This window comes from Tenrec ecaudatus, chromosome 6, assembly GCF_050624435.1.
Source record: "Tenrec ecaudatus isolate mTenEca1 chromosome 6, mTenEca1.hap1, whole genome shotgun sequence".
Lineage (NCBI taxonomy): Eukaryota > Metazoa > Chordata > Mammalia > Afrosoricida > Tenrecidae > Tenrec > Tenrec ecaudatus.
In genome coordinates, this window is record NC_134535.1 from 17,668,591 (window position 1) to 17,690,768 (window position 22,178).

The window sequence follows — 22,178 nt, forward strand, 5'->3', positions numbered from 1 at the left end:
TCCCCTGCCTTCCCCTGAGGCGTCTGCACTCGCTTAACCCTTTGGCCGCTGGGGAACAAAGGGAGGAGTGGGACCTTGGAGCCGGATGCGTCTGGAGTAGGACGGGCCTACTCTCCATTCCTAGATGTAAGTCTGATCACACCCCTCCTATGGCACCCAGAGTGTACAGAATGAATGCCACGTCCTTCCCGGGGTCGAGGAGGCCTACCTGACAGCCCTTCATTGTTGACCTTGGTCCTGTCTAGCTGTCTGTCTAACTCACTGGGACCCCGTCACCCTGGCCTTCAGGTTCTCACTACATACAGTCAAGCACTTCTGGCCTCAAGGCCGTGGCTCACTTGGCCAGCCTGTCCCCACGGGGGTGCCCAGGCCCCCTCCCTCGCCCTCCTCACTCAGATGTCCAGCCTGAGACTATCCATGGGCACCGTGCCTGCTGCTGTTACCACTCCTGCCTCGTCTGCCCTTTCTGGTGACAAAGCACTTGCCACGTCAGCATGCTGCTTGTGTACCATTGGGTGGCATGATTGCGGGCCCCTGGCTGCTCAATTCTCAGCCTGATCCAGTCTCCAATTTTCCAATCAGCCTTCCCAGAAGGTTCATGTCCCCTAAGCCACCAGTCTCACTCCTCTGCCAGTCCCCTGGAAATCACTCGTAAGCATTCATCTCTGTACACATGTGGAAACTCTCTCCCTGGAGTCACTTCTGAGTCCTGGCCACTCTGCAGGGCAAGGTAGCACCGTGCCTGCAGGTTTTTGGGACTGTAAAGCATGACGGGAGTAGAAAGCCTTGTCTTTCTTCCTCGAAGCAGCTCAGAACTGCTGACCTCATGGTTCACCCAACTCGGAACCCACTGTGCCGTCATGTACCTCTAGATAGTCTCTGTGGGCTCCTACGATCTCTGTCTCTGACGGGCTGACGGCCCACCATGCAAAGTTGTCTGGGACCATTCATCTGTGTTCCAGCCAGTGGAACAGACAGCCTCATCGTTCTCCATGGAGCCATGGGTGGTTTTGAACCACCGACCTTACGATGAGCCACCCAACACTTACCCAACAGCAGCACTAGGACGCCTTTACTCGATTACTAGTCCTTCCAAGGGGCAGTCGGGACAAGCAGGCTTCTGTACCTGGGCTTCCAAGGTGGACTTATTTTAGGAGGAACCAGGGATAGGAAGGGGAGGCCATCGGCTTTGGGTGTAGGGCTGTACCCTGGGTGTAGTAGTGGGGTTGTAGACACGGCTGGAGGGCCCTTCCTGAGAGACAAGGATGCCCATCATGGCTGTGGGTGGCAGTGAGAATGCCAAAGAGAGCTGATTGCCTTTCTCTCTTCCTACCACCCTGAGCCACCACCCGCCCACCTGTCACCGTGAAGCCGGAGATGTTGCCATGAGAATCTCAGAAGGTCTGCCATCCTGGGCCAAGCAGCGTCTAGGATAAGACTTGGCGGATAAGACTTGGAGGACAATCCTGGTGATGGACATTGGAAATTTAGCCCGTGAAAACTATTAATCACAGTAGGCGGTTGTCTGATGCACAGCTGGAATATGCGTCCCCTAGCTCCGTGGGCACTCAGCAGGTGCAGTGTCTGAAAGGACGCCCTGGAGCCCAGGTCCTGAAGATGGTGCTGGGTTGGGGCCACTCTGCCTTGCTGCTGACTTAAAAGCAACTCACCCCCACAGCCAGCCCTGAGAAGTGTTATGCTCTTTTCAAATGGAAGCAAAACATACAAAATATTGCTGAAATAAGGTAGGGTGTATGGTTGGGATGTTCTTTCATCAGCGGCAACATTCCTTTAACAACAACAAAATGCTACAGAAATTACACTCCCTCCCCCTTCAGCACCTCCTTGTAGTCTACAAGACCCCATGAGATCCAATCCTGACTCCAACTCCAGCTTTCGTTGCTCACCCCACACAGCGGGTCTCAGGTCTTCCAGCCACAATGAATCCCCACCCCACCTTCCTTAGTTCCTGGGCCCCCTGGGAGATGAGAAGTGCAGGTACCAGGAGGACTGTAACCCGCATGTTTGCCCTTAACGTCTTAACGTCCCTGGACATTTAAAATGCGGGTGGCATGTCTCCAGCATCAGAGCAACATGCAAGCCACCACAGTACAACGAATGGACATGCCATCCACCCCTACCCAGTGGGTCACACCAGCATTTTGCCGATAGAGTGCTCACAGGCAGACACGCCCGCTAGGTTGAAAGGCATTCCAGTGTAGAGTGACTGCAACATTGGGCTCAAGCAGGCTGATGATGGCGGAGATGGCGTGAGAGACCTGGCCCTGCTACACACCTTACAGCTAGCAATACACTCTCCTGGGCCTCTCCACTCACCTGTATACAACTTTGTGGGTGGAGAGAGACGACATGGTTATCTCATCATCCGTGCCCTCTCGAAACTCCCTCTTCCTGCTCTCGTTTAATGAGCATTGTGTTAGGTTGACTAGAGAAACAAATCCAGGGACACTCGTATATGTGTAAGAGAAAGCTTTATATCAGGAAGTAGTTACATATAAGGAAAACATCCCAGCCCAGTCCAACTCAAGTCCATAGGTTCAATACTGGTCTATAAATGCCCCTTCAGACTCACACAGCCATAAGCAATGATGCAAAGTGCAGGAAGGTCACAGGTCAATGGGTACAGAGCTGTGTGGATCCAAGGGCAGTGGAAGTGTCTCCAGGTCAGGCACAGGCCTCCGGTTGGCTCTTCATCAGGAAGGGGGGTGCAGGGTGGAGATAAAGTGGCCCACCCCCAGCAAGCCATTTATCTCAGTGGCACCTCCAAATGAGGTCATCAAGCTGCAACCTGATTGGCAGCTAAATTCCACCCATATCTTCTTACGGGTGCCAGGCGCTCTCTCTCTCTCTCTCTCTCTCTCTCTCTTACACACACACATAACTAATGATCACAGACCACAGACATCCTTCCAGTATTCAAGATATCCCCCGAGGTCTCCCCACCCTCCCATGTTCCCTTGGTGTAGAGGAACGGACAATGACATGTTCTTTTGATTCACACACGATTCTAATCATTAGGATCGAATGGGAACAACTGCCTTGGGTGCCCTAGGCAGGAACAATCAGGACTGAAGCAGGGGGTCACTGGGTCCGCTGGCTGTCAACCATCCCAATCCCCGCTTAACCGTAGGTCTAGGCTTTGGGGTAGCAAATCTTTACCATTAATAAATGTCTTTAAAACCAAATGAACCAACTTCTGGGGATCTTTCTCAAGTTTGACTCCCTGGCTCCGTACATGGTCAAATGTTATGGTGTTGATGACAGACAGACGTTCATCATTATGGTCCATGGTGATGGTGAACTTGATGGTGCTGGGGGTGAGCGTGGGGAGGATGCTCACCTGTAACCATCTGGAATTGGGTCCATTGTCTCCTCACCTCATCTCACTCACCCTGTTCTGGCCACACTGACCTCCTTGTCTCGTCAGGTGCCATCAAGTCGGTTCTGACCCATAGCAACCCCATTCACAACAGAATGTAACCCCGCCCAGCCCTGCACCACCCTCACTATTGTTCCTACGCCCGAGCCCATCATTGCAGCCACTTGTCCATGCGGCTCATCGAGAGCCTGCCTCTTTTTCTCCGTCCTTCCACTTTCACCAAACCTGATATCCTACATCCATTGGAACCACAGGGTTGTGGGCAGAATATGCCATGGAGGGTGGGGTGGGGGGGGGGCGGAGAAAATGGATGCTGGGAAGTCGATCGTATATTTAATATTCTTCCACAATACTATCATGCCAAGCTTCAGTTCTGCTACCATCTTGCCTGCTTGTTTTCCAGGTTTCCATGCTTATGAGATTGAAAATACCATGGCTGGGCCAGACGCCCCTTAGATCTCAAAGTGATATCTTTGATTCAGGGCACTAAAAGCCTTATCTTTCACAGCATATTTGCCCAGAGCAATGTATCATTTTAGTTCTTGACTCCTATGTCCCTGGTAGTGTAGCCAGTGTGTGTTGGGCTGCAATTTTCATGGCTGGCAGCTCCATAAGCAGATATAGGCAGCTCTGGGGGAGAAAGACTGGGCTTTGTACTCCCATAAATAGTTACCTTCTTAAAAACCCACAGGGGGTCGCGATGAGTCAGCATGGACGCAGGCAGTGAGTGGTTCTTGCTTGCTTGTTTGTTTTACTTCCTTGGGTGTTGATTGTGGACCCCAGTAAAATGAAAACGTGGAATCCCGGGCAACTTTTATATTTTCCACAAGAATCGTCATTTGGCTCCTTGGCCCAGCGAGGAGGATTTTGCTTTAAGTCAGGATGTAATCCAATCAGAGGTTATCATCTTTGATCTCCATCCAAAAGTGCTTCACATCTCCTTCACTTGAAGCAACCCAGGTGGTGTCGTCTGCATACCACACATTGGAAGGCGTCTTTGCATAGTCCCGTTTCTCAAATTATTGGCTCACAGATTGGAGAAATCTGGAGAAAGAACCCAACCCGGACACACACCTTTCCCCCTTTTAAACCACACAGTGTCCCCTTGTTCTGTCCCCCCACTGCTTCTTCACTTATGTCGCTTCCACGTGAACATAGTTAATGTTCTGAATTCCCATTTCTCCGTGTTCCCCGTCATTTGTTATGATCCACCTCGTGGTGGCCTTTCCATGGTCAATAAAACTCGGGTATCTCCTGCTGTCAGTCCAGATCCATTGGACACCAGCAATGGTGGCCTTTGTCCTCTGCCCTCTCGTGAAGTACATTGGCGACACCCGTCAGGGTATCATTGCCACCATTTCACAATGGCCATCTGCAGGTGGTCAGCATGGTGCTCACCGGTCTCTGCATTCTGTTGGGCCACCTCTCTTTGGAATGGGCACACCTGTGGATCTCTTCCAGCCAGTTGGCCAGGTAGCTGTCTCCCAAATGTCTGGGCACAGACCACTGATCTCCTGGAACAATCCAGCCTAGAAAACCCTATGGGGCAGTTACACTGCACCGTTCAGGGTTGCTGGGGCCAGGATCGACTCGATAACATACATTGGTGATGTTTTTTTGACTTGTTCCAGATATGTGAGATGATGAATACCTTCCCTTTTCGGACTGACTGATTTTGCTCAGCACGCCCCGCCCCCACGTGTTTGAAATTAACTTGTCGCTAACGACCGCAAGTCCATTCCAGTTTGCCTTTTTATTTTTCAGCCGCTCAGAAAACTGTTTAGGTCTGAAGGGGACAGACTCTGGAGGGATTTGTCAATTTGGGTTCTGAAAGAAGCACACTGAAGATAGTTACACAGCCCACCTGAACCAGTGAAACCAGCAACAATATCCCCTTCACTCTGCCAGCAATGAGCTTCTTCTCCCTCCCTCCCTCCTCACTCTTACCCCTCCCCTCTCCCGGACCCTCCCCCGCCCCCACCCAGGCTTCCTCTTCATCATCAAAGACTTGTCCTTTGGTGAATCAACCACCTTTCTTTTCCTTCTTTTGTCCTTATAACAATGGTGTTGTGAAATGTTTATCTTTGTAAGATTGACTAAGTTTGCTAAGCCAGCATACTTCCCTCCCTAGGTTATTTTTCCTGTGTTATTCTGTTATTTTTAAACATTCTGTGTACTGTGTCTTGTCTGTTCTGTCACCAACACACAGACCCGCAGTGTCCACACGGGCACACACAGGGAATGGTATGTGTTTTTGAGGGGCAGGCCACAGCCACAGCAGCTGGGTGCTCAGTGTGGCTGGCAGGCAGTTCTGCCAGGCAGCCCACCCTGACCCTGTGGTCCTGGCCTTTGCTGAGATGACTGGCACTGCTTCTGTGCAAGATTTCCTCGTCTAGTACCGAAGGCCGAGAGAGTCTGCTGCCTTTCAAAGCCTCCTTTGTCTTCAAGGTGAGTCTGAACCGGTGGAAAAGAGATCAGCCTGAGATGCCAGCTGTGGAAGCCACCAAGCCCACCGGGCCCTCAGAGCTAAAAATACGGCCGGTGACGGGAAAGCAACAGGAAGCCATTCTTGCTGAGAGCGGGCTTTGGCTGCCTGCTGAGGATCCTGCCTCCCAGGGCCCGTTGGCAGGGACAGTGTTAGGTGAGGGCCAGGGGCCTTGATGACGGATGCTGTCAACTGAGGTGGAGAAGACATGGAGGAAGGAAACCCAGAGAGACCACGTGGTATGTGGCAAAACCTGAGGCTGACAAAGAGGCCCTGTAGTTGGCTCAGCTCTGCACCCAAGAGCAAAGGTCACTTCAATTACCTAGCGTGCATGGTAGGGCATGTGACATGTGTTGGCCCAGGAATAAAGCAGGCCTGGGTTTGCATCCTAATCCCCAAACCATCCCTTGGCCATGGAGTCATTTCTGCTTTCTAACTGACCCAATAGGACAGAGCAGACCTGCCTCATAGGCTTCCATGACTGCCATGGTTCGGCCTCATATTTCTCCTGCAGGGGCAGCTTGTGGACTTGAACCAGCAAACTTCGAGTGAGCGGTTGAGCACTTTACCCACTGTGTCACCAGGACTTCTGGTTTGGAGGTTGGATCCCAGTTGATGCACCTGGGGCATCTCCCCAAGTCTCACCGTTGGCATCTGTGGACTAGGCCTTCCTGCCAGCGGAGGGTACTTGCAGCCTCCGCTCAGGTGCTGGGACAGAGCTTTGATGAAACTGGCAGACTCCCTGTCCCCTGGAGTGAGCAGGACAATGACCCGTTGGAGATGGACCCAATATCTTTATGGCCCAGGGGGAGAAGGCTTGTGGGAAAAACGGAGACAAGAAAGAAGGCGGAGAGCAGACGTTTGCAGGAGGGTGCCTGCCATCGAGTTCTCCGGCAAGACAGCGGTATCGATGCAGATACATGCACGAACAGAGACACTGGTCTGCGCGTCTATGAATATGTATGTATGCACACACGGGTGTTTGTAAACACACGCAGATACAACCGAGGAGGTTCCCAAAAGCTCACAGAAGAGTGGGCTTAGAAGACCATGGACTTCTCCCACAAACTTTTCAGACCCTGTGGCTTTGTTTCTTCCTGACATTGAGTTGATTCCCACTTCCAGTGACCCTGCGTCTGTAAATCTTCACGGGAGTAGAGAGCCTCTCGTAGACCCCTGTCTGATCACGTGGCTGTTGGCTGCTGGTGAGCTGATACCAGCTCATGGGTGCATAGAATTGCTCTGAAGGTTTTTCAGACTCTGGCCTGGAAGCAGATCGCCGGGCCTTTCCTCTGAGCCCTCTGGGTGGGTCCAAACCACCAACCTCTGCCCGTTAGTGGTTCTAGCTTCCCACCCTCTCCTATAAACTCAGGTTCCACCTGTCTCTCTGGCCCTGTATCTCTCTCACTTGCTCCTCTGGCACAAGGTGGAATGCCCAAGGCCCCAAGAAGACGCCACATTCCAGGGGCTGAATGGCACAGAGTGGAACAGGTCTTTGCTGCCTGATAGGATTTCCAGCATCTCATCAGCCATGCCTGACTCCTTGGTATTTTCAGTGGCCTCGTATGCCCGTGAAAGGTGGATGTTGAGTAAGGAAGACTGAAGACGAGGTGGTGCATTTGAATTGCGGTGCTGGAGAAACTACTGAAAATAGCCCGGAGTGCTGAAAGAACAGAACAAAAATACAGCCAGCCCTGCGCAGCCGCGGACGTGGGAGAGCCTGTGTCTGTCCATGTGCTGCCCCTTATTTCCTTGGGGTCTTTGCCCAGCAGAGGTGGCTGGGTCTCATGGCGTTTCTATCTCCCGTCGTTTCAGGTGGCACCGTGTTGCTTTCCACAATGGTTGCCCGTAGTGACACGCCCACCAGCAGGGTATCAGCATTCCGGTCTCTCCACGTCCTCTCCTTTGTTTTAATTAGGTTTGATCTGCATCGCCCGATGGCTAGTGATCGCGAGTGCTTCCTCATGTGTCTGTCAGCCGTGTGAGTGGCATCCCTTGTGAAGTGTCTGTTCATATCCTTTGCCCCGTGCCCCCTTTTAATCGGATGGTTTGGTTTTTCCCTATTTTGGTGTTACAGAATCCTATGAGTCTAGTAATCCGTGCCCTGCTTGTTGTGTCATTGTTAAAGGCTTTTACGCCCTAGTCCGTGGACTCTCGTTTGGCTGCTCTGATGGAGTCTTTTGACGCGCATAAATATATTTAATAAGTCCTGATCATCTATTTTGTCCCCCACCATCCTGAGGACAGGAAAGGTATCCGCATCCTGGAGTGGGGGCCACTCCAGTCATAACTCCTCCAGACATCCCCCCCCCACTGCCACTAGTGATGCCATTGAGTCAACCCTGACCCCTGGTGATCCCATATGGTGCAGGCTAGAGCTGCCCCCAAATAGCTGTCCAGGATGTGACACTTTGGAAGTAAGCCACAGGCTTTTCTTCAGGGCACCTCTGAGGGGGCTGAGTCACCAGCACCCCCAGGGATTTCAGTCGGACCATCTTGTTAGTTGCCATTGCTTCAATTCCAACTCAGCGTGACCTTGAGTCATGCCATTGGATTTTCACAGCCTCCTTGGAAGCCGATCCCCAGGCCTTTCTAACGCACACCTGTAGGGAGATTTGAAGCACCAGCCTTCTGGTTAGTAGCCAGGCACTTAACCATTGCCACCTGCACCACATCGATTCACAGAGTGGGCCCTACTGCCCACATGCAGAGGGATGGTAGTAGTCCTGGGTACAATGAAAAAACACACTGAAAAAGAAGGGAAGAAAAAGTAAGAGCCGTTCATCTGTGTTTCATCTGTGTTCTGAAAGGGGACAGACGTGTTGGGGAACCTCTGCAGGGCAGACAGGAGCCAAGGCTGTAAATCTGTATGGGAACAAACGGCCTCACCTGTCTCCCTCGGAGCCGCTGATGGGTCTGAAGACTTCACCTTTCGGTTCGTAGTCCAAGGCTTACCCAACAGCACCGCCAAGCTCTCACTCACCGCCATGGACTCAGGTCTGACTTCCAGCGACCCCTGCAGGACAGAGTGGAACTGCCCCGGTGGCGTTCCCAGGCTAGGCATCCTGGCAGGAGCAGAAAGCCTCATCTCTCAAGCAGTTGGAAATGGGAGATGCAGCAGAAGCGGAAATCAGAGCAGATCCTCTTGTTTTCCAAAGCAGTGCAGTATGGAGTCTGTTTGCTTCAGTTAACAGGAAGGGAGAGAAACACTGCAGCCTGCCCCTGCGAACAACTACTGGCTAAAAAAAAAACCAACAAAAAACGCAAATGAGCTGGCGGCTCAAGCTTTCCACAAGCTTGAAAGGATGTTCAAGGACTAGACGGTGTTCAGACTTGTCTGCGGCTCCAAAGGCCGTTTACAGAGCGGGGAGACCTTGGTGAGAGTGGGGCACACAGCCGCTGTCCTGGTGGGATGGCCTGCGCCCCTCGCCCCCAGTCCCCATGACCCAGGGCGGCTGCGGGGCCAAAGCCACGGAAGATTTCTGACATTGTGAGTGAAGCAGAAGGGGCTGAGCTCATGATTTTTAAAAATGTTTACCTTGAAGAGAGATGAGGATTTCCTTGAAAGGCCCTCAATTATCCCATGCCCTTCCAGAAAACTGATCAAGCGGACCTCATGGAAGCCCCCCACCGCCCCCACAACGACCATAACCTTCTGAACGGATCTCTCTGCCTTGACTTTCACTGGCCTAGCGGATCCTTTTGGAAGCTGCTGTTTTGATCGGACCTTGCTCTCTGGATCCTGTCGATCATTCCAGGCTTGGCCCCCGCTTACAATTCCCTCCATAAAATGATCTTCACACATTTCAGTTTTCGTAAGATTTAGGGAAAGGTCAGCTCTTGGAGCAAGTAGATCCCTGGACAATCCTCTCGGCACCCCTTGAGCTGAACGGTGGCAGAGGTCACGGTGTTTGCTTAAAATGGAAAACGCTGATCCAGTCAGGAGCTGTTCCAGCAGGGCCATTCTACGGTCTTCTTCCTCCACGGTCAGTACCTGTCAAGGAGGGGCTTTCCTGTCAAGATGGTGCAAAGCAAAACCTATGATTATCCAGTTGAGTTTTGTTAAAAATGTGCTGCTGGCCCTTGGCCTCCAACTCACTTTTTTAATTGACATACACCTTCCGTATTTTTTTAAGGTACCTGAATGAGACTAGGGCAAGTATATTATGAGCAAACTTGTCTGCAGTCATCCTCTGAAGGCAGAGACGTGTTTCAACAAGTAATTATTTGGAGTAAACCCGGGCCTGTATGAACTGGAGGAGCCCTGGGGGTGGAGTGGTTACAAATTGGGCTGCTAACCGCAAGGTCAGCAGTTTGAAACTACCAGCCGCCCCTCAGGAGAAAGACAGGGCTTTCTATTCCCACGAAGAGTGACAGTCTCAGAAACCCACAGGGGCAGCGCTACCCTGCCCTAGAGGATCGCTATGAATCGGAATTGACTAGATGGCAGTGCGTTTATGAACTGGGGCCACAGTGGCAATATTGTTTCACTTATTCTGCCATTGTGAGATTCTGCTTATATGAAATTCAAAAAGAGTCCAAATGAATCTATGGAAACTGAAGCCATCAAAGGAGTAACCTGAGTGTGAGGGTTGGCATCAGCTAGAAAGCAGGTGAGGGAGAATTCAGGGATGCTGGAAATGCTCCAGATCTGGGTCTCGGTGTGGAATATATATAGATGAAAAGACTTGTTACTGTAAATTTAAGATTTGTGTACCTTACTGCATTAATCTTAACAATATCGCTTTACTTTGTTGGAGCTTTTTGTAAAGGCACAAGCCCAAACCAAACTCACTGCCCTCGAGTTGATTCTGACTCACAATGACCCTGGAGGACAGAGCAGACCGATTCCTGTGGGTTTCCAAGGCTGTACATGTTTACAGGAACAGAAAGCCTTAACTAAGGAGCAGCGGCTGGTGTGAATTGCTCCTAAGGAGCAGCGGCTGGTGTGAATTGCTGGCCTTGGAGTTAGCAGCCTAACATAACCACTGCACTACCAGGGCTACTTAGGGTTAACAATATCTATCTTTAACTTATCAGCATCACACTTCAAATAATATGATGCCACTTCACATAGAGTTTAAGAACCACTGAACAATATAGTCTCCTATCTCCATTCTTGATATTCTTGTTAATTTTGCATTTTACATCGACATCTGTTTCAAGATCCCATAATTTTATGCTTTAGTTCTGGTTTAATGGTCAATCATCGTCTTCAGAGATTTTAAAACTGAGGAAACAATATGTTTTATGTGTACTCACATACTTACCACACCCAGAACGCTCCGTGTCTTTGTGTAGATTCAAATTTCCATCTGGTCCCAATTTCCTTCTGCTTGAAGAACCCCTCTAACATCTGACTCTGAGACTGACAATGAATTCTCCCAACTCCTGTTTGCCTGAAAAATGCCTGATTGTGCCTTTATTTTCAAAAGATATTTTTGCTGTGTATAAAATTCTGGGTTGAGAAGTGTTAGTTTTGTTTTTGATTTTCTTTCGTACATTCTAGATGTCATCCCACTGTCTTTTGACTTGCTTCTGGTTTTCTGAAAAGAAGTTGGCTATCGTTCCTTTTTTGAAAAAAATTATTTTTCAATTTACTTTTTATTTTACACCATCATTTTAGTGGGGGGCTCTTATAGCTCTTATCACAATCCATACATCCATTGTGTCAAGTGCATTTGTACATTTGTTGCCATCATCATTCTCAAAACATTTGCTTTCTACTTGAGCCCTTGGTATCAGCTCCTCTTTTCCTCTCCCTCCCCCACCCTTCCTCCCTCATGAACCCTTGAGAATTTATAAATTATTTTTTATTTTCATATTTTACACTGTCCGCTGTCTCCCTTCACCCACGTTTCTGGGTGGGCATGTTGTCCCCCTGGGGGGGGCATGTTGTCGGTTGGTCATTGCTATCAGTTCCCCCTTTCGCCCCCTTCTCCCCACACCCTCATGGCATTGCTACTCTCATTGGTTCTGAGGGGGTTATCTGTCCTGGATTCTGTGTGTCGAGAGCACTTATCTGTTCCAGTGTACATGCTCTGGTCTAGACAGATTTGTAAGATAGAACTGGGGTCATGATAGTGGTGGGGAGGGAGCATTAAAGAGCTAGAGGTATGTTGTGCATTTCATCGGTGCTATGCTGCACCCTGGCTGGCTCATCCCTTCCTTGTGACCCTTCTGGGAGGGGATGTCCAAATGTGTACAGATGGGCTTTGGGTCTCCACTCCAACCTCCTTGTTTGCATATGTATGAATGTTTGTTTGGGGTCTTCTGAAGCCTGATACCTGATCCTGTTGACACCTCGTGATCACACAGGCTGTTGTGCTTCTTCCTTGTGGGCTTTGTTGTTTCCCTGCTAAATGGCTGCTTATTTAAGACCCCACTCTATCTTGTAATAGCCGGGCACCATCAGCTTTCTTCACCACATTAACTTATGCACCCACTTTGTCTTCAGTGATCGTGTTGGGAAGGTGAGAATCACAGAAGGCCAGGTTATTAGAACAGTTTCCTTGTGTTGAGGCAGGGCTTCAGTAGAGGTCCAATGTCCACCTGCTACCTTAATACTTAACCTATAAATACATGTACATAGACTTCTATCCCTACGTTATATATTATTATATTTACACATGTACATGCCTATGTTTACACCTCTGTAAATGTCTTTTCCTCCTAATTCGTTCCTCTATTTCCCTTTACTTTCCTCCTGTTCCACTATCATGTTCAACCTTCATTCAGCTCCCTGTACTTCCTCTTGGCTACATTGCACTTGACTGAACCCCACCAGACATTCTATGGCCTCCTCGCCATCGATTTTAGATCTCTTGTTGTTCCCTTGCCCCTGGGCTTATTGACTGCCACTCCTTTTTCCCCACCTGCTCCTCCCCTCTGTCCTCCCGGAACCTTTGGTCCCGTTGTATTCTCCTCAGCATTGTGTATCCTGCCTATCTTATATAGGTAGACAATGAAAAAGGAAAAGTGAACCTGTGAACAGGTCCAGGCCTGTCTGCTGACCCTTATGGATGTTTTCTGATCTGGTCTGATGCAGTGCCAAGCCCTGCCCCACCAAGTCCGAACTCCATTTTCAGAATTCCTTGGAGACTTCATTGCTTTACTCCCTTTGCTGCTCTGTTGTGCTCCGTTTGTGTTACATCCTCGGGGGAAGAGGAGGGGGGATCAGAACAGGCACAATTCCCACTCTATGTCTCAGGTGCTGCCCCCCATAGTGCTGTGGGTCAGTAAGGGGATGTCATGTCTTGTGGTGTGGCTGACCCTACAGTTCTCTTAGTGCATTGCCTGCTCTGAGCAGGAATGTTGTCCTCAAAGCTTGGTGGGCCAAGATGCTATTCTCTGTCTGTCTGTCTTTCCCTCTTAGTTTGCTCCCACGTGATTTGGGAAGACCTGCCATTCTCCCCGGGCTGTATTTTCAGTGCTGTCATCGCAGTGCATTGTTATCTTTGTTTCTCTTTATGTAGTGTGCATTTGGCGTGGTTACTTGGCTGCTTTCAGCTGCTGTATTCATCACTGGCTTTGTACTAAAGAGTCCGTGTGGCATGGTAGTTACATGTTGTGCTGCTAACTACAAGGTCCCTGGTTCGAAACCAAATGCTCTGTGGGAGAAAGTTGGGATTTTCTACTCCCTTGGAGAGTTACAGTCTTGGAAATCCACAAGGGCAGTTCTACCTAGTCCTATAGGGTCACAATGAGTCGAGTTGGCATCTACTCGATGGCAGTGAGTTTGGTGTGATTTGGTTGGGTTGTACTAAGTTGATTATTGTTTGCCGTGATATGTTTGTCCATCGGATTCTTCTGCTTGGCATTCCCTGAACTTCTTGGGTTGCTGGGCTTATTGATTTCAGGCAATTTGGGGTCATTTTTCTTTATTTTATTTTATTTATGTCTCTTCCTCTTTGACTTTTGGGACTTCAGTTAAATGCTTTAGATTCTAGTCTCCTGTAGATTCTATTGTCTCTGTGCTTCCTTGTGGATCGTTTCCATTGCTTTTCCTTGAGATTCAAGCTGTTTCTTTCCTGTGACATCGAATCTTCGGTTGATCCCATGTACTGTCATTCCATTTCACTCTTGTCTTTGTCTTCCGAAAGGTTGCCTGTGAGCTCCTGTCTTTCCGTGGGTTCCCCATTTCCTCACCGGCCATGCTCATGTCTTCCTCCACACTCCTGACTCTATGAAATACATTTATCAGGGCCGTGTTCACTCGTATCACCAGGCTTTCCATCATCTCTCTCTTTATGGATCTGTTCCTTTTCATTGATTTCTCCCTTTGATGGATCCTGTTTTCAGAATTCCTTTCCTACCTGGTCATTGATGAGGACAGGCCATTGGTTTTCCACTGTGAATCATATGCGTGGGGCTGGATTCTGCGGCTCGCTGTTTCCCGGGCCCTCAGGCTGGCCTGGACACAGGGCCTCTTCCAGGGGTGGCCCTTTGCGGACGACGTGTGCAGAGTGAGTGGCCGAGGTCTCTCCATCTCGCTTCTCAGGAGCAGTCTCCTTGCCAGTTTTCACCCAGATAGGAATGAGATGCGCTTCTTTGTGCGGGTTATTTTTTCAGCTTGAATTTTATTCTGCTTCATGTATACAGTATCCTCACCATTCTCAAGTGAACTGTTGAGTGGCCTTTGTTACCGCCCCCTGTGCAGCCGTCACCACCTTCGATTTCTGGAACTTTCTTTTCTTCAACAACTGAACGTGTAGCTTTCGTCTCCAAGCCTGAGTGTTTCTCCTGTGCAGGCACCATTCTTTCCCTGGTGGACGCCGCAGGGGCCCGGGCCTCTGTCACCTATGAGTCCGAGCAGCTATCTCCCGGGACACCGAGTCCCTTTCCTCAGATAGCCTGTGTCCAGATAGCCTGCTTTGAGACTGAATTTAATGTGTTTCCCCGCCCCCACCACCACACATGAACGAACTTTTTAATTTTCTTCTGAATTCTCCTTTATGATCTCTCCAGCAAAGTATCTTAAGCATGAAGAGACTGAGTATTTAAAGCATTGGACTGAAGAACCACATCGTAATTATCTCTGTTTACCAACCTGTCCTCATTAAAGGGCTGTTTCATTTTCTTTTTCCTCGAGGTAAGGTTATTGATTAGGGCAGGAGACCCAAGTACTCTGTAGCTTTAATGCTGCCCCGGCACATGACTAAGCTATTTGTCCATAAAGCCAAACCCAGCTCACTGCCACTGAGTTGATTCCGACTCACAGGAGTCCAATACAAGGATTCTGAAACTGTAAATCTCTACAGACGCAGACAGCCTCATCTTTCTCTTGTGGAGCAGATGTGGATTTGGACCACCCACTGTGTGGCCAGAAGCCCAACGCCTAACCCATAGAGGCACCAGGCCCTCTTAATGATTTGGACATTATTCTTAAGAAATGATTCCAAGGGGATACGTCTAACCCACCAGAAGATGCCCTTTCTCTTCCATGTCACTGCTCTTCTCTCTAAGTGGGTTGCTTGGTTGTTGTTGTTAGTGATCATGAGATCAACGCGAGACTCTTGGCGGCTGCATTCCCAATGGAGTGAAGTGCCGGCCCAGTCCTGTGCCACCCACAAGACCGGGGAGTGATTGATGGGGTTTTCAGAAGCAGGTCACCAGTCTTTTCTTCCTACTCTCCTTTCATCTGGAAAGCTACTGAAACCTGTTTATCACAGCACCATGCAAGCCTTCCCTGGCAGGATGCATGGGGGCTGTGCATGGGTACCTGGCCAGGAATCACACATGTATCTCCCACATGGGAAGTGAAAATTCTAGCCCAGAGCCACCAGTGTCTCTAGGCATATCTTTGTTGTTGTTCGGGGCTGTTGACACCGTTCTAACTCATAGCGACTCTACATAAAACAGAGCAAAACTCTGCCAGGCCCAGTGCCATCCTCACAATTGTTCTTACATTTGAGCACATGGGTTATCTTTAGGTTCCTAAAATTCCCCAAAAGTGCTCTGGTGGTGAAGGGGGTCACTTTCTGAGCTGCCATCAACAAGGTCAGCAGTTCAAACCCACCAGATGCTCCATGCTGGGAAGATAAGGCTGTCTACTTCTATAAAGAGTTGTTGTTGCTCTTGTCGTTAGGTGCTCTGTCAGTCTGGGTACTCTAGAGAAACAAATCCACATAAACGCATGTATAAGAGAGAGTTTTATATAAAGGTTAAGTGCGCATCAAGAAAACATCCCAACCCAGTGCTGCCCAAGCCCACAAGTCCAACATTAACCCATATGTCCGACACCAATCCACAAAGTCCTGCTCCATCTCACAAAAACACACACAATGACACTGACTGTAGGAGGAAAGCGGAGTCAGTGAGCCTGTAAGCATCTCAGCGCTGGCAGAGGTCTCCACACGGCTGCTCCAGCACCCAGGGCTGCATCAGCGTACGTCCATGTGGCATCTTCTTGGGGGTGTCTTGCAGGACGTCAGTCTTGCCAGCTAAAGCAGGGACTAAGGCACCTGCACCCTGGTCCGACCATCAGAAAGCAAGAGACCTAAGAACTCGAAAAGTGAGGCTCACCGAGCCATTTATCCCTCCGCCCTTCAATAAACCCCACCTGTGCGTATCGGCCAGGTTGGCACAATGAACCTCAGGCACGGTCAAATATGTTGCAACCACAGTGCCCCCGTGCACAGCAGAAGGAAACACCGCTGGTCCTGAGCCGCCCTCACAGTTCTTCTGGTGGAACCCATTGTTGTCGCCGCCCTGCCAAGCCATTTTGTGGAGGGCCTTCCCCTTTTTCACCGCCCCTCTACTTTACCAAGCACTGTGGCCTTTGCCTGGGCCTGGTCTCCCCTTTCAGCATGTCCAAAGCATGTGAGACAGAGTCTCGCCATCCTGGCCTCTAAGGAGCATGCTGGCTGTTCTTCGTGCTGGATTTGTCGGTTCTTTGGCGGCCCACGGTACATTCTTTGCCAACGCCATAGTTCAGATGCATCCATTTTTCTTCTGCCTTCATTATTCAATGCGCTACTTTCACTTGCTTATGAGGCTATTGAAAACACCATGGCTTGGGTCAGGCGCAGCTTGACCCAAGTAATATTCTGGTTTTCAAAGTAATAGTCTCAAAGTAATATTCTGACTTCTCAAAGTAATATTCTGGCTTTTTAAAACTCTAAAGTAATCTGTGTGGCAGATTTGCCCGATGCAACGTGTCTTTTAATCTTCTGACAAGCTTCCATGAGCCTTAATTGTGGATCCACGCCAGGCGACATTCTTGACAACTGTAATCTTTACTCCATTTATCACGATGTTACCTGTTGATCCAGCTCTTAGAAGAAGTACAGCCAGAGTGCTCCTTGGAGGCTCGGATGGGGAAACTTCATCTCAGGTCCCTGGAAAAGGGCATCATGCTGGCTAAAGTAGAAGGTCAGCGAGAAAGGGTTAAACCATCCATGAGATGGATTCACTCAAGTGTAACGACGATTGTGAGGATGGTGCAGCACTGGGCCGTGTTGGGTGTGTCATGCATCAGGTGACTAGAGTCAGAACCAACTGAAGGACACCGAGCAATAGCTGCAACTGGACAGCTGTAGGCCGGCGGCCCTGGGTGGTGCCAGAGCCCTGCTCTCAGACGGAGGACGTTGTAAAGTCGATCGGGGCAGAGGAAGTTAGGCTAAAGTGGAACACCTACTTGTTTGATCTCCCTTTGGACCCATTTTCAAGTGGTTTCATTTTTTAGTATTTTCTGCTTGCTTTTCTGTTGAGGTTTTTTCTACATTTTGTCTTGTCATTGTTGTTGGACTTTGTGGGTTGGCTGGTTTGCTTCCTGTTTGTGTTTTGTGTGCTTTGCTGTATATGAGATCTAGGGTAGATAGGTCTATGGCTACAGTAACTGGAGTGACCCTGGCCTCGGGGCGTGGCAAGGGAGGCTGGGGCGCATGGGGAGCTGACAGCAATGAACCCGAGAAGGAAATGTTCTGGAGTTGACTGTGGTGGAGATTACACCGCTCTTCTTAACACGAGGAATGATTCCACTATATGATATGTGACGTGTACTCCAATAAAACGATTTTTAAAAGAAAAAGAAAAGTCTGCAGTCCGCTCCCAAAGGGTCAGTCACAGGAACTCTCAGTTCTGCTCCACCCACACGTATTGTCAGCCTGAGCCAGGATCGATGTGCCAGCAACTGGTCTTTCAGAAGGGAACTCGTGTATGTCTCAGCCCCACCTTCAGATTCGCAGGATGGGCATCTGACCCCTGCATGCTGCGTCTGGGGCCCGCCCTGCCCCCGCCAACTGAGACCGGGCCGGGGTGGGGAGGCAACAAATTGGTGCACATATAGGGTGCTCCTGCTGCCACTTTATGGAGAGAGGAGGGGGCCAGATCACGCGATGAGGGGTCCTTTAGCTCTGGGGAAACGGGCTGACCACCCTCTGGTCACTGGAGTCCGGAAGCTAGAGCCACTTCCTCCCTGGAGGTGGCGGGACTTAGTTGGTCAAAGCAGAGAGGGAGATAATAACATTACCCACTTTCTGAGTGTCAACCCTGGTGGTGTACTGGTTTACGTGTTGGGCCGCCAACCTCAAGGCCAGCAGGTTGAAGCCATCAGCTGCTCCCACGGAGAGTCACAGTCTCAGAAACCAACAGGGAAACCCTGTCCCATCGGGGCTCTGTGAGTTGTAATCAACTGAATGGCAGGGAAGCTAGAGCTACGAATCCCTGCTGGGATAGCAGGCTAGGAACTGAGCTGTTCACCACAAGGTCAACGGTTCGAACCCACCAGCCACTCCACGGGAGAAAGATGAGGCTGCCTTCTTTTGTAAAAGTTTAGTCTCTGAACCCCAAAGAGGCAGTCCTACTCTCACAGGGTTGCTGGGAGTCAGACTGCACAGAGCTGCAGCGTCGACGTGTGCCTGGCCCAGGGCGATATGATATGACATGATAGCCGTTGTCATCGTCCTTGCTGGCTGACGGATTCCCTTTTGTTTTGCTTCCTCTTCAGGCTGAATTCTCAGAGCTGAACCTGGCTGCCTATGTGACCGGGGGCTGTATGGTGGACATGCAGGTCATGAGAAACGGAACCAAGACTGTGAGGTAAGGCGGACCAAGGAGCAGAAAGCCAGCGTCTGCGTGGCATTGCCTGGACGACCTACCCTCCTCTAGCCAACTCTCTAGCTGCTGTCTGTTATAACTGCTGTGTGGCAGAGACACCGAGAGAATGCCCACCTTTCAAGGGTGCCACTGTGATAGGAATGGCGAAGGGTACAGATCATATGGGGGAGCGACAGGGGTGCCCTGCATTGAGCCTCAGGCTGGCAATTCTGGCTTTGGGGTCTGTTCTGGCTTTGGGGTTTATTCTGGCATCTAAGTTGGTCTCTCTTGCCCACCATTTCCCAGCTGCAGCATGGGGATAGCAACCCAGAGGCGAAGGGCTGCTGAAGCGTTATAGAAAGCCGGGTGTGTGAGAGCACCCCACCAGCCCTAGGTGCTGTTCACAGATAAGGGCCTCCTGGTGTGGTTGTTTGGTGCCACCGAGCCATCTCTGACTCACAGCGACCCTTCATGTAACCCAACCGAACACGGCCCGGTCCTGCCCCAGCCTCACGATTGTTATGCTTGAGCCCATGTTGCAGCCACTGTGTCCACCCATGTCATGGAGGACCTTCTCCTTTTTCCCTGACCCTCCACTTCAGCAAACATGGTGTGCTTCTCCAGGGACGGGTCTCTCCTGACAACATGTCCGAAGTATGTGAGGCGAAGTCTCGCCCATCCTTGCCTCCAAGGAGCACGCTGGCCGTACTTCTTCCAAGATTTCTTGGTTCTTTTGGCAGTCCGTGAGACTCTCAATATTATTAGGATAAACTAAACGGTTTCGTCTTCTTCCAGCCCTGTGGCAGGCTTAGTGCTCCTAGAGGCCTCTCCCAGTACATCCCACCCCAGGGTACTGAATGCAATTGCTCTGAAAAATCTGTTTGTACTGTGTGCTGAGCTGGAGAGGAAATGAGGGAATTCCTCGCCAGCCAGAAAGGACCCAAATTATAAGACCACAGGAGAGATAAATATATTTATACCTAAATCCTTTCTAGCTGGTTCAACACTCTGAGAATGGTCCAGATGGTGTGCTTCTATGGTTCACGTCGGGGAGAGAGGATTCGGACTTGGGTGCGTGCGGGATGAAGGAAGAATGTAGGAAGGGTATTTGCTCTGATCCTTGTCCAGGGCTACATTGAGGTTGGGGCTGGAGAGAGCTGACATGTTCAAAGAAAAGGAAACAACCTTTGTACACGTGGAGAGGTTGTAACTGATTGGATGCCTATTGGGTACGGTGCTGTCGTGGGTAATGCATTGGGCCGCTAACCACAAGGTCAGCAGTTTGACACTGCCACCCGTTCCATGGGAGAAAGACCGGGCTTTCTACTCCTGTAAAGAGTTAGCGTGTCAGAAACACAGGGGGGCAGTTAGTTCTCCCCTGCCCCATAGGGTCACAGTGAGTCAGAGTTGACACCATGGCAGTGGGTAGTGTGTGTCTAAGGAGCCCTGGGGATGCTTGGAGTCAGGTGTTGGCGGCTAGCAGGAAGTCCGCAGTTCGACCCACCAGCCACTCCCTGGAGAGAGACGAGGCCGTCTGCTCCCGTGGAGATGGGCAGTCTTGGAGGTCCTGGGTAGGATCTTCAGGAGTCAGACTCAGCCCAATGGCAGTGGCGTTGTTTATTGTGCACCAAGAAAGGGATCGAAGATGTCTGGTTTCCAGTCATGGTGCGCTGGATTATTTGGACCAACAGTAGGTCTTAAGTAGGACAGAGTGGAAACCCAAAGCCCATCTGTAGACAATTGGACATCCCCTCACAAAAGGGTCACAAGGAAAGGACGAGCCAGCAGCATAGCACTGACAAAACACACAACATTCCTCTAGTTCATTAGTGCTCCCTACCACTCCCCCCCCACTAGCAAAGCCTCATTTCTACCTTACAAATCCGACTAAACTGGAACGTGTACACTGGTACAGATAAGAGCTCTCAACACATAGACTCCAGGACAGATAACCCCCTAAGGAATCATAACGGGGGTATCGATACCATGAGGGTAGGGTGAAGGTGGGGGGAGAAGAGGGAGAAAGGAAAACCCGATCACAATGGTCGATGTATAGCATCCCCCTCCACCAGGGGGACAAACACAGAAATGTGGGTGAAGGGAGACAGCAGATGGTGTAAGATATGAAAATAATTATAATTTATCAAGGGGTCATGAGGGTGGGGCAGGGAGAGAGGAAAAAAGAAGAGTTGATACCAAGGGTTGAAGTAGAAAGAAAATGTTTTGAAAATGATGATGGCAACCTATGTACAATTGTGCTTGATATAATCGATGTATGGATTGTTGTAAGAGGTGTAAGAGCCCCCAATAAAATGAACTATATACAGAAACCCAGGGACAAAAATGAGTGCAAAAGCTACTGCTTGGGGTGTGTGTGTGTGTGTGTGTGTGTGTGCGCGCGCGCTCCAGAGAGAGAGAGAGAGAGAGACCATTTGATAAGTTCTGCAAAGTTGAAAGTCAGCTTTAAGAACGAGGGAGACAGAAGTCAACTTCTAGCATCACTTAGTGTGGGGAGTTTAAGCAAGACTCTCCCCACAATAAGCTGAGCCCCCAGAGTTCTGTACCTTTTGGGTGAAGTGATTTACCAGCGGACAGGGCCTCCCAAGGCATTGAAACTGGAATTATAATCATTGGGAGCAGCAGTCAGACTCGCTGTGGCCTCCTGACAGCCGCCGCGAAGGGATGCAGCCCTGAGTGGCCTGAAAGAAAGTAGTTGCCGACCTGGAGTTCTATTGCCAGGGAAACGCAGGACGTGAATAAAGGCAAAGAGTAGGAACCAAGCAAAGCCCTGCCCTCACTGAAGACCATTGAAAGGGCCACCAAGAGAGAGGGCTCACAGCCAAAGGTGGGCCTGGAGGAGGGAATGACGTGGAAAGGGATCGGTGGATATGTTCAGTAACCTTTGCCTGCAACAATAATGATTGGATGAATACACACAAAAATAAGTTCCGAGAGATCAGGGGAAATGGAAATCAGGTGTTCTGAGAAGCCCTGTCCAGTGAGGGAGTCGGCCAGCGGATCAAGCCCACCAGCCGCTCTCTGGGAGCACGTGGAGGCTGGGTACTCCTAAGAGCCCGCAGCACAGGGAATCCAGGAGTGGTGAATCCCTCAGGGCCAACAAGGAGAGTAGACATACCAGGAGGATTAGGGGAGGGTGGGGGGAGAGAGGGGGACTCAATAACAAGGATCAACCTAGAACTCCCTCTCAGAGGGATGGATAATGGAAAAGCGAGTGAGGGGCAACAGAGTACAAGT

At 50.1% G+C, this 22,178-nt stretch overlaps 1 protein-coding gene across 2 annotated transcripts in view; it reads left to right on the forward strand.

Moving 5' to 3' along the window:
• SYN3 (synapsin III) overlaps positions 1-22,178 on the forward strand; it is a 511,043-nt gene that overhangs the window by 56,051 nt on the left and 432,814 nt on the right. The window contains exons 3-4 of one of the 2 annotated variants that reach the window (XM_075552697.1): positions 18,835-18,926; positions 20,615-20,617. In XM_075552697.1, coding sequence (XP_075408812.1) covers positions 18,835-18,926; positions 20,615-20,617 — 95 coding nt within the window. The remainder of the gene's footprint in view (positions 1-18,834; positions 18,927-20,614; positions 20,618-22,178) is intronic. The other variant, XM_075552698.1, reaches the window with a different exon arrangement.